Source organism: Corvus cornix, chromosome 1, assembly GCF_000738735.6.
Source record: "Corvus cornix cornix isolate S_Up_H32 chromosome 1, ASM73873v5, whole genome shotgun sequence".
Taxonomy (NCBI): domain Eukaryota; kingdom Metazoa; phylum Chordata; class Aves; order Passeriformes; family Corvidae; genus Corvus; species Corvus cornix.
Window position 1 is genome coordinate 52,663,488 of NC_046332.1, and position 12,810 is coordinate 52,676,297.

General features: G+C 36.4%; 1 protein-coding gene across 2 annotated transcripts in view; it reads left to right on the forward strand.

Moving 5' to 3' along the window:
• COG6 (component of oligomeric golgi complex 6) overlaps positions 1-12,224 on the forward strand; it is a 55,400-nt gene extending 43,176 nt beyond the window's left edge. For both annotated transcript variants that reach the window (XM_039566893.1, XM_010400367.3), the window contains exons 15-19: positions 74-241; positions 2,173-2,280; positions 3,692-3,745; positions 6,182-6,261; positions 9,799-12,224. In XM_039566893.1, the coding sequence (XP_039422827.1) occupies positions 74-241; positions 2,173-2,280; positions 3,692-3,745; positions 6,182-6,261; positions 9,799-9,946 (558 nt within the window). In that variant the 3' untranslated portion in view covers positions 9,947-12,224. The remainder of the gene's footprint in view (positions 1-73; positions 242-2,172; positions 2,281-3,691; positions 3,746-6,181; positions 6,262-9,798) is intronic.
• The last annotated feature ends 586 nt before the right edge of the window (positions 12,225-12,810 follow it).

Below are 12,810 nucleotides of genomic sequence, written 5' to 3' on the forward strand. Positions count from 1 at the left end.
ACAGAATGAGGTTAGAAGCCTCGTGTGACATGATTTCCTTCCTCTCCTCCCTCTTCTCTGTTTGCTATTTTAGGTTCTGTCTTGTGTGCTAGATCCGTTGTTGCAGATGTGTACTGTGTCTGCTAGTAATTTGGGCACAGCTGATATGGCAACCTTCATGGTAAATTCACTTTACATGATGAGGACTACTTTGGCGCTCTTTGAATTCACTGACAAACGTCTAGAAATGTTGCAGTTTCAGGTAAGCTTTAGCAGCCCCGAAAGAAAATGAACTTTTTACTGATTTTTGCACACTGTAAGTTGTGATGTGCACATATTTATCTTAAAATCAACCCAAAGCCAACATTATCAAAATCGGGAAGATGGGATAAGAGGGCTTCTTGTTGGAGACCATAAGCAGATAGCATCTTTCATTTTAAACAGACAAAAAATGATTAAAAGACTTGGGTTTGTTTCGTTCAGTTGCAGATAAACCCAGATCAGTGAACAATTTCATCATCCTAATCATTCTAATATTTATCTGCAAACTATGAGAAGAAGCAAATGGAAATTGAAAGCTCAGTCAAATGGCTGACTGTATTCCATCATATAATTAGCACTAGATCATCATCTATTTTGTACTAGAATATAGTGTAGTTGAAGTTACAGCTTCAGTCCTGCTTTCTGCCTGTCTTTTCTCATTTGTTTGGTTTCCCCTCACATCCCAGACTAGTAATTCATATGTGGTACAATTTTGAAATGGAAGTGAAAATTCAGAAACTGTTGACTTACAAAAACTTGGGCACTTCCCATTTATATTTTACTTCATGAATATGCCTGCAATGTATCTCAGGAGAGCTTTTGGAGCTGGGGGACTTGAAAAAGGTCACAGCTTCTTATTTTAAGGGATCAGCAAGGATTGTCTGTGAGCCATTTTTCACTTTCTGCTCCTAATCAGAATTTCTAGCACCTTTTAGCTCTGAAACAAACAGACAACCTCACCAAACTGTCTGAGGTATTTCTAATTTCTATTATCAGAGTTCCTTTCATAGGAAATGCTGCAATTGATTTCCTCTTCAGAAAAGCAGTAGAGCTGAAGCTTACACATTTAATACCATTTACTTTCTTCAAACATTTTACAAATACAGGAACAGACTGAAAAAAACCCCTTTAAGATTATACATAAGTAGGTTATTCAAGTGGAGTTAGAATGGCATATTTATTGCGAGAAACATTTTTCATAGAAAAAGAATTCACTAAGAGAGTTAAAAACTCCAAATTGAAATATTAAGATTTCCCTCCTGATTTAAAAAGGAAAGTGTGTTCTTCTAAACAATTATAGGAAGCAAAAAGATGAACTCTTTATGTATCAGAAAAAGTCTTACATTTTAGGAGACTTTTATATGTTGCATTTTTTTTTCTTTTCTTTAGGATTGGAAGAAAAAAAAAGTTAGGTAGTTATCTGTAAAAATGAGGTAATAGTGTATATATACCCAAATGCCTTTCTGAGACTGCTCAAACTGAAAACTGGTTGCTGCTGCTGTGACTGGATTAAGGGATTAGGTTTTCCTGCAAAGTGAAGATTATATTAAGAATGTAAAATACTCTTACAACTTTTTTTGTATGAAGATAATTAAAACAAAATGGATAACTGTAATTTCATTGTCTATTGTTCTTTCAGTTAACTTTTTTCAAATGCATGTTTATCAGTATTGAATTTAAAATCAATTCTGAGTATGATTTAGTTTGTTTTATTTTCCTTACAAAAGACTGTCTCCTGTTTATTGTAAAACTGCCATGTTATTGTCAGTATTTTCAATAAGTGGTGAATGATATTTATCACACATTTTCAAAGAATTATAGCAAAATAAAATTATGTAGGAATTTTTAAGATCAAGGCTATAATCTTCATTTTTGGTGGTGTTGTATTTACAAATACAAAAAAAATAGGTTCTTTTATTAGTCAGACCTGAAAGAACTCTCTGCATTTTTATTATTGGTTCCTTGTAATATGAAAAATGTGAATGGATAAAATAATTATGCTGTACATATTTGTAATATTTCCTTGTTTGTTGATCACTCTCCTTATTTGTGTTTTTTTCTTCTTGTGTTTCTAGACCTTTTAACCCCAGAACTCGTTACATTTAATATTCTCACACACTCTTTATAAATACCTTATGCTTAACATTTCAGATTGAAGCTCATTTAGATACACTCATAAATGAGCAAGCTTCCTACGTGCTAACAAGAGCTGGTCTGAGTTACATTTATAACGCTCTGCAGCAGCACAAGCCAGAGCAGGTGAGCTTACAGAATTTAAGTGTTGAGGGGGTACCACACACTTGCCAACTAGTAGAATTTTGGCACTAATGTTTTTGCAAATTAGGCTCCCTCTGAAAGCAAAGATTCAGTAATGTCTGTTGGTTTTTCACATGGGACCAGGACTATTAGACAAAGGCAGCTTGCAACTACAGATTCCCCCTGCACTGTGTGTTCAGCAGGCCTAGCAGGGTTGGTGTGCAGCAGTCCTGTACTGCTTGTCTGGTGCATACCAGCACTTCCATGGTGCCTAGAACATACTAGACCTGCTGTGTATGTACACAGCATTCATCTTCTTCATTGCTTCTGGTAGCACCCGCATGGAGTCCATAGATAGCTGCATGCATTTGGTAATTGCTGCTTTTTTCTTTAGTGGAAAACTGGCAGATGAGTTTAGTAGTAGTTTGAGAGAGTTTCTTCTTTCGTCCTTACTTGTTGCTGTAGCTATTCTAGTACCAAGACAGTGAGATTCTCAAAGTGAAAACTTGAGATTTCTTAGAGGAGCTGAAAACTGGAATTCAGAGCTCACGCTCTCCCTTTCTTGTGAAGCACAGTTGCAATGTGGTAGGTGTTAATACAGCCCTTCTTCCCTTCAGCTGTGCCTGTGTCCTTTTGTGATCTTTTGTAGAAGTGAAAAACAGTGTTTTCTGGAGGAAGCAAACTCTGTTGGAGAGCTTTATGTTGTTTCTTCAGCTAATAATTTTGCATAAAGTGCCCAAACTCAACAGACTTTTAAGTGTAAAGATGAATAAATAAATGTATAAATAATCTGGTTAATAACTCAACTTAGTTTTCTATTCATGAGCCTATCTCCTGTTTTAAAATCAATTTCAAGTGTCTAGGGCAGGTTGTTAATGGAATGTAGCAATTTTCATTTCTGTCTGTGCAGCTGCCTGGCTGCAGAGGTGATGTCGCAGAATTTTCTAGGGGTCTAAGCAGCATTTGTGCATGGTATTGCCATACCAGCACAGAAGGCTTACTGGGAAACAGGTCTGAATTCTTCACAGTCCAAGAACAGATAGAGCAACATTGTTGTCTCTTAAGTCTGGAATGCCAAGGGGATGTAGCCAGTTTGCAGTTCAGTTTTTATTCTAGACGTTGTAGAAGGCTAGTTTTGGCTTTATTTAATAGTGAAGAAGGAAAAAAAGGATTTGAAAGGACATATTAAGAATTCCATATTCTCAGCTTTTCATTTGAGGGAGTGGTAGAATACAAATGAACTGTTAACAGCACTTTAGTACTGAAATGGTTATACAGTTTACAAACACTTAAGATCCTGTAGCAGGACCGAATAAAAAGTAACTACTGAACTGATTACAGACTTTATTATTTATCTTTTTCTATATGCTAGTATGACCTTTTTTTATCCCTCTGTTTGATTACTGATTCTTAGGGTCCTCTTTCAAATTTGTCAAGTATGGATTCCGTGTCCCTGAAGGTTGCAATGGTAAGCATTTTTAACTTTCATATTATGGTGGTGATGCTGTGACATGGTAAAGAATACTGTTAATTATGTGATTAGAAGATACTCATCTGTAGTAGAAGATATTAATCTAATCTGTCCTACTCTTTAAGAATAGCTGAATTACATGTCTGGGAATACTTTCTTCATTTGTAGTAATTTGACCACTTGAAGTAATAAATACATAAATTATTTCTGAAGGGGTAGTAATAGAATATTAGTTTCTAAGCCTTGAGAAGCAGAACTTTACTTACAAGAATGCTGTCCCATGAGTCATCTTAAATTGCTAAAAGCAAATACTTAGCTCTAATTAGTTTTAGTCACCAAAGTTTCTTTTTTTGCCTCTATGCTTTGAAATATAGGTTCTGCCATCATTTATAATCTTTGTCCTAAGGCTTTGATTTTATGCAAATGGTTCAGTTTTACTCAGAAGTTCAATTCTGGGTGTATGTCACAGTTATGTTTTTTTAAGTTGAAAGCTACAATATATTTTAAAGCAAATTATCAGCTGGTATTTTTTCTTAGAGTGTGTGAAGGCTATTTTGCATAGAGATAGCAATATCACAGTTCAGTAGGCAATAATATATAATCTGTCGTTCTTCTTGCTTAGCTGAGTTTAGCTTTATTCTAAAAGTTTAACTGTAAAGGCCTGCTCATACAGCAGTATATGTACACACCCATGGAAAAAAAGGGGATTTTAAAAGGGTTTTTAAAAAACTTATATGTAGAATGCATCCCAATTACGGTAGTGTAGCATATTTTTTTCTGTTCAGGTTTTAAACCAGCAGTTCCCAGGCTGGTTGGATGAACAGAGCTCTGGCACAGAGCGCTCAGTGGTTTACTGAGATCAGCATGTGTTCTTATTAAAACTTAGGAATTTTACATTTAAAATATCTTCTGTTTATCATAGTCTTGTAGATTAACAATGAATTTAAAGGCTGCAGCTTGGGGACCTTCTCCTTGAATTACATATATGCAAGTCTGTTATCTATAGTAGTACATAATAATTTCCCTTGAATAGTTAAGAGAAGAATCCAACTGTTTTATTTTGTTCATTACTTTACTTAACGTCTGCTTCTGTGAACACACTTTAACCAGAATGGAACCAAGTATGCTGAAATCAAACCCACATAAATCCAATCTATCAGCCTAATCTATTGGCTTCTCAGGATTTAAACCAGGGGGAGTACTTGCAGGCAGATTCACTGCCTCCCATTTATGCTTGAAAGTTTTCCAGGTCCCAGCCTTTTAAGCTGTTCATATGCGCTTGCAAATGCGATGCTTACTAGGTCCATACCCCTCACAGCAAAAGCTCCCTTGCTTTCCAAACAAGGGCAGAAAACCAAAAAAAGTTAATTTGTGAGAGCTGTGACTTCACTATTCATTTTTGCCTATGTTTTATATGGTGGAGGGATGTGGATTTTAGGATTTACCAGCTTGAGAATATATTCATTTAGTGAATGAGTGAATAGGAAGGTTGCCATCCTTGGATAAACTTACTTAGGGCCTTGTCTTAGTGAATAATTCCAAGGATGGAGATTATACCATTTTTTTGGATAATCTGTTCAATGTTTGATGACATTCCTGATGAGAATTTTTCTTCTCATTATCTAATCAAAATGCTCCTTAGTGTAATATGTGTTCAATATTCCTTGTGTTTTCACCTGTGAGAAGACCTGGTTTCATCTTCTCAGTAGTCGCCCATTTGACCACAGAGTCACAGAATGGTTTGAGTTGGAATGGACCTTAAGGACCATCTTCTTCCAGCCTTCCCGCCATGAGCAGGGACACTTTCCTCTAGACCAGGTTGCTCAAACTCCTATCCAGCCTGGCCTTGAACACTGCCAGGGATGGGGCAGCCACAATATTTCTGATCAATTGTTGAAGACAGGAGTAATGTTTCTTCTTAGAATCAAAGCACTACTCGTTTTATCACTATATTCTGTGGGAGAGGAGAAGTACTCTTAGAAGCAGTTCAAGAAGCCTGAAGTGGGTGATTTGCTCTTTGTTTTTCTTAACATAAGCAGTGACTCCCTGCCAAAAAGTAAAAAGAAACATGCAAAAAGAATCAGGCAACATGTCTAACTTGGACAGAGTAGATATCTCTCCAGAGCTGTCTTATATTCCCTCTGCATTGAACAGACTCAGTGTGATCTTCAGTGATGTATAAGTACCTGCACCAGCTGGATAGGAAGCTTAGATGGATAATTATAAAAGCTGGATTCTCATTATTTGCCCTCCACTCATATTCCTCAGAGTCAGGAACAAAATTTTGGAGGCAGAGGTGCTGAAATCAGACATTTGTTTTGGATTATTAAGTTCTGTCTTTTAATGTAATCAGAAATGTTTTCAGAAATTTGTGATTTTACCTATTTTTGCAGAACAGCAAGGTGTTAATATGTTGATCTCATATTCTCGTAGGCTCAGTTTGATCGCTATCTGTCTGCTCCAGATAGTCTGTTAATGTCCCAGCTGAATTTCCTTCTGAGTGCCACTGTGAAGTAAGTACCTTACCTCTGAATTTCTATTATACCTGAATAATGCTCACAAAGATGAATATGATAAGTTTTAGTGAATCATTATGAGAATTCAAGTTATCAGCTGTGATGATATTTGTGTTGTCCTTTAGGTCACAGTTCAGTTTTGTTCTGACTCTCCTCTTTTGAACAAGCAGTGAGGAGTATGTAATTCTGTAACTTTCTGAAGTAGTTACTCTTGATTTATGAGGCACCATCAAAATGAATTACATTAATCTATTTTGAACATGTTCTGCTGTGTCAGCATTTTTTTGTCAACTTAGTTGTATATTGTTTTAGAACTATTTTGTGAGCTTGTCAAAGACAGGTGAAATACATAATTCTCAAGATTTCTTTTATCCCCACTGCTTTGTCAGTTCTAGAATTTTCACCTTTGTTGTCTTCTGCTGTAGAATATTGGCATTCTTTCTCATTGAATATTGTGCTGAGATTATTTTACTTTTCACCTAATATATTTTTTTTAAGAGATTTCTTCTTTGAAGTATGAAAGTCAGAACTTTATTATTTATCTCTTACCTTGTTTTTTGGATATAACTGAACCCTAAAGCTAGGGAAAGTGCCACAAATTTCTTTCCAATTAAGTGTGAACCACATGAAGATTTTCTGTAGTACTTAGACAATTATATGTTGGACTGATCAAAAACTTTCCTTGACATTATTTTTCACACTTTTGCAAAGAATGCAGGTTACAGAATATACCAGAAACTAAGACAAGCACATCGCATTTTACATAATGCAGTAGTATATTCATTACTAGCACTTCTCCTCGGTGGGATTGTACTACAGCATCTTGCATTTACAAAATGACATATGTCAAGGGAAAAATAATTACTGTTGGGAATCAAATAGAACAGTTCAGTTGGAAGGGACCTACAGTGATCAGCTAGTCCAGCTGCCGGGTTCTCATCCTTCATTTCTCAGGTTCTCCTTATCCAAAGACTTCTAGTGTTACACCATACAGGTGGAGCATGGCTGGGAATGCTGGTGCTTTTCAGCTGGCTTTGGGGGTGTCTGCCAGATTTACCATTCCCACAGCTCAGCTGGCAGAGCTGACCCTGTTGTGGTGGAGCTCTACTCTCTGTGCAGATCAAACAGGGTAGCTTGACCAGTAATGTCAGTGAAACATCACAGCCTCTGCTTCTCGGTGTCAAGGCATTAAATCTCTATTTTAGCTCTTGATATATTTTTTGAATGTAGGTCTATTTAAAAACCATAATAACAGTAAAGGTATTTTGAAAGCCTCAACTTTTCATTGCTAGCACAGAGGCAATTTTAAGAGGTAGACGCCATGCTACCATAAAGACTCTGTCACTGTGAAATTACTTGAACTAAATCATTCCTTCTGTCAGGTGACCCAAGGTGATGTAGGCAGTCTTAGCTTTATCCCATTGATAAGCTTTTTAAACCTCTCAGCACATTTTAAACCAAATTCATATTATCTTGCAGCAGTGGACAGTTGAGAGGTAAGAGGGAAGCGTTGTGTGAAGGTGATGGCTATAGCTGCTACAGCTCAGTTAACATGCAGAAGTTTATTAACCTGCTATAATCAGTGCTATAGGTCAGATTCTGCTCAGTTAAAACAAAATAAATAAATAAGTTAACCCATTAGCCTTCAAACACATAGCTTTAAACCCAAGAAATCCTTCTAAAGTTAAAATACCCATTTACAGAGATGCTTGTAGAATCACTGTCTTGATAGTCAATATTTTCGATGGTAAATAAGCCTTGAAAATTCAAAATTTTCTCAAAATTGAAGCAAAACATTTAACCAGTGCTATAATTTTAGTCTCTGGCTATAGTAGTTGGAATTTTCAATTTTGAAGATATATTCCTTGAAATTAGGTCTTTGGTTCTCAGAATCAGACCACATCCTTTTGATAAAGGACCAGTGTATTACATACTCATTGGCAATATCATTTAACCTCTGCAATTGTGAAGAACATTCCTTCCAACGTTACCAGTGCATGCTTTTGTCTTTCAAATTCCTTCACTCATTTAAAAAGTCTTAAGCTATGTATTCATATGGTTGTTGGTCTTGAAAAGCTCTTTTCATTCGTGTTGGATCACAGAAACTGAATGCTGGAATTACTATTTTTAGCAAGTGCTGCCATTTGTGTTAGTGATAAATGTATCATGTTGTTATGGCAACTGAAATCCTAATGTACTGATTAATGACACTGACATTATTTGATTGAACAACACATGTGATGCTGTTCAGTCCTCTGAATATTTTAACAAACTTTTTTATTTATGTATTTGGTTCAGTAGTTTTACACAAATTCAGTGTGTAATGCTTTCATTAAAAATCATCATGTTGCACTAGCTTAGTGATCCCAGGCTGAGGTCAGAGACAGTTTTCTTACCTGAACACTCTGAATATATTTCCCTTATAATAGTGGGTTTGGATTTGCCATTATAAGGGCAGTCTTTTTTTCAGGTATTCTAATAACCTAGTAATACTGGCAGTTGATGCTGTATATGAAAAAACTGGGTACTGTGTGTCAGAATAAAATGCAGATTTGGTCTTCTAATCTGCTTTCTCATATCTTCTGTTCCTTAATGTTTCCTGTAAAGACAAAGATTTTTGTATTTGATCTTTGAAATTTCTTTAACTTGTCAATTCCCAGCAGTCTGTGAATTCAGCCGTGATTTTAGTGGATGCAGTTTTGTTTTCTTTGTTTCTCTGCTGCATATTACAGCAGGGCTGAATCTGGATTTGTGGTTACCTTGGTTTCCTCAGCTTCTGCTGGAGTTCCTCTTGCATGGGTTTGGCTGTAAAATAGTTGTAACTGCTGTTTCTAATAGATAAAAATGCATCTGCAACTGTAAACACCATCACCATGATGATTAAACTGGTTCAATGAGTAATGTAAAATAAAATTACTAGGTTGTCTTAAAAAATTTTTAAACTTTCCAGTTAAATTTAGCGTTCAGTCTGTGTGCATTGTTACTCATTTATCTCCAGAAAAAAAACAGGACACAGACTTCATAGCATTGTTGTGTTTTAAATCTCTGACCACTATCACTAGTTTTTGTCTGATTATGGAATCAGGTGCTGTCAAGATATAGCAAATAGAATATATTTGCTAGTAGAAAAAAAAAAAGTGTGTATTTACAAAGGACAGTGAGAATCCACTGGAGGTAGAAGGTAGATCACTAAGTTTATCAGTTTTTTAAAAGATACAGGGGAGTGCAGGTGGGAAACTAATGTACACAAATTAAATCCTTTTATTATTTTTTGCTTGATTGTAGAAATAAAGAAGCTCCTGTCTTGGGTATCAGGTCATGTATGTGAGTTTGTCTGTGTGTGATACAACGAGAGAAAGAAGCCTTTTTTTTTTTAAACTTTGATCTGTTTTCACGGTTGAAGTATAAGGCTTTTTAGTGTAACTAAGACTGATTTTTAATGTGTATTTTTAATGTATATCTTTAATTCCTTGTATGTAGTACAGTTATATTCCCTAAAATTTTCAAATTGTGTTGTTTTGGTTTGGTTTTTAGAGAGCAGATAATAAAACAGTCAACAGAACTGGTCTGCAGAGCTTACAGCGAGTTATATGCAGCTGTGATGGATCCTTCAAATGAATACAAGGATCCAGAAACCATCCTACACAGATCTCCTCATCAAGTTCAGGCACTCCTTTCATAGTCCTGCATACCCCAGATTTATCAGAATCCATAATTCTGTATTTCTTGAGTATTTGCATTGAATTATTTTTCTGCTTTGAATTTGGATGTGTAATTGCATAGTTAAAATATGTAGGAATGCAGTTTTCTTTAATCTGCTTGGCAGAAGTCTAGTCTTTCCCGTGTCTTTGAATACTTTCAATAGGTCAGAAAATAGAATATAGATTGAAAATTATTTTAATGTTTTTCTCTGATGGAAATGGACCTTGACAATGTGCAATCTCTTTGAAAAAGGAGAAAAGCTTTTTTCCTTGCTGTACATAATCCTTTCAGCTGCAGGCTTAACCAGTGTCTCTTACGACCTCACCAATATTTTTATTTGCTCTATAGTCTGTTCTCTCACTCTTTTTCTCAGCCTGCCATCAGTAAACACTGATAACTGAAATATTAATACAACTGATACACTTTGAATGACTCATGCATCACTTTTGCAGCTCATAAATCATTTCAGAATACTTGATGCTCTTGCAAAGCCTGTTGATTAAATCTTTGAGGCAAAATTTGTGTGGTTTTTTTGCAATCTATTATCTGGTGTTTTCTGTCAGAAAAATAATTGTTTGAACTACATGCTTGTACATAACCTGGAACTTAATGCTTTAAGTTATTTTTATAATTCTGTTTTACTGGAAGGATTTTGGTTTAGTGCAGTTGTTTCCAGTAGGAATCTTTGTATCACTTGAAATTTGCTGATCTCCTAAGGCTGGGACCAGTAACAATGTAGGTTAGCAAAGTGGTTTGCACAGCAGTATGGCCATTCCTCCCTCACATGTACCTGATCTTTGTTTTGCTTGGTTTTATGTACAGAAAAGGTCCATCTGCTTCAGTACAAGTATTCATTCAGTTCATAATCCATCAAGAGATTTCCATGGTTTGCATGACTTGGGATTTATGTGGGAGAGCTGGAGTGCATCAATGTCCCAGTCTGATGCATAGAAAGCCATAAGTGAAGCTTTCATTTCTCTCCTCCGTTGGTGCAAGCTGAAGGTTCCCTGTGTAGAAGCCCTGATAATATAGAGTTATGATTTAGGAGACTTCTGCTTCCAGGAAAAGAGGAAAATAAAGGGCGGGGGGCGGGGGGGGGGGGGGGAAGTAGGACACTTGTTCTCTGTTGGGCCTTGTGATAATTTTCTGCAAATTCCTTAAACATAGTTATTTTTTAGGAAAGTGTTGTTCAAGAGAAACCTTAGGAAACAAAAAGTTAGTAAAATGGATTTGTGACTAGGGTTTTGTTTGTTTGTTTTGAAAGGATAATTTAAGCTAACTGTTTTGTTGGAAGCATTTCACTTTTTTTCTTCTCTTTGTTACTGTAGGAGTGCCACGGAGTTATTACAGTCACCTGAGTTTACTCTCACATTATATGTGGCTTATTTTATGTACATCAAGGGGGAGATGAGCAGTCATTCATATTGAATAACTCATTTTACTTTTATTAGTAGTAATAGTGCACATATAAAATACATACTTGGTGGCAGCCAAGTCTGCAGTTTAGTGTATGCTTGCAGAAGAGCAAGACATAAAGAGCAGCAGCAATACGTTTTAGCCTCTTGGAAAACTCATTGCACAAAATGCATTCAGTGCGCTCAGAAAGCAGCTTCTGTGGTAATGCCACAGTAAAGCAATAGCTCCTTTTCCGAATGGGAGTAATTTGTTGGTATAGAAAGTGTAAGTGTCCCTGGAGTTCTAGGTCCAGGCATAAATCTTTCTGTAAATATGAATGTTAGATTTATTCTGTTTAAAATCCCTAGACCTGTAAGACAAAAAATTCTAGAAGCTGAAAAAAGCTCTAATGGAAAATTACCAGGTAAGGCTCTTAATATTACTCAGATTTTGCACTGCCATAGTATACATTCAGGCGGCTGTTCCTTGTTTAATAATGTTAATATTGCTTAATATGCCTGTAATTATTATCTAATATATGAAAATTACATCAGTTGTGAAAGGACTATAAGTTAGCTTGAGATGAGACTACTCATAAGAGTGAACTTTTTCCTGAAATAACACTCAACCTCAGTCTCCAAATTCAGTAGTTTGCATGAGGATTAGTCAGAAGTTACTTCCTATCTTTGATTCCATGTAGAGACTTACTCATGATTTTGTCTTCTCTTGGTAAAAATGCAAAAGCAATAGAAGTTGTAATTTAGGAAAATTAAAGTCAATTGCTAATTTTGGTCTGTGAATTAAAGTTGATGACCAATGGTCACAATAAGAAAGGACATCAATAAAACCATTTGATTTACTGACTCTGTCTTCCATGTTGTTATTTCCTCTTGATTGTCTTCCTAGGAGTAGAAAGGAAAGCATGATTAGATTATGACCTGCCTTTTCCATCTTGGCATTTCTGACCCTTTTATTTTATGAATTCCCATTATTTCCACACTAGGAACCTTGAAGCTGCAGTCCTCTGATTAGCTGGAGGATCCATAAGCATTGCAGTAAATGAAATCTCTCCGGGTGTCAGTACCTGGCCCATTTTCAGACCACCAGTTACTGCATGTCTGTCGTGAGCATCCCATGCCTGAAGAGATGCTCCCATGACTGGGCTGAGTCAGTCAGCTATTCTGGTGTTGCTCGTTACCACTTTTCCTGGAGGGACGTGGCTTTTCCTGGAGAGAGCAACTCCCCCCTCTGTGCTGGGCAGCGACTGGGGCAGGTGGGAAAAGAGAGGGGTTTGCACACTGCCCGTAGTAGGCAGCACTCCCTGTGTGTGACACCCTGACAGCCCTGTTCTGAGAACAGATGTGTTGTCTGGTACAAAGAGCACTTTCCTGGGAAGTGGGAGAGCTGGGTTCTGGGCCAAAGGAGTTTGGAATCGACATACCCCATCTT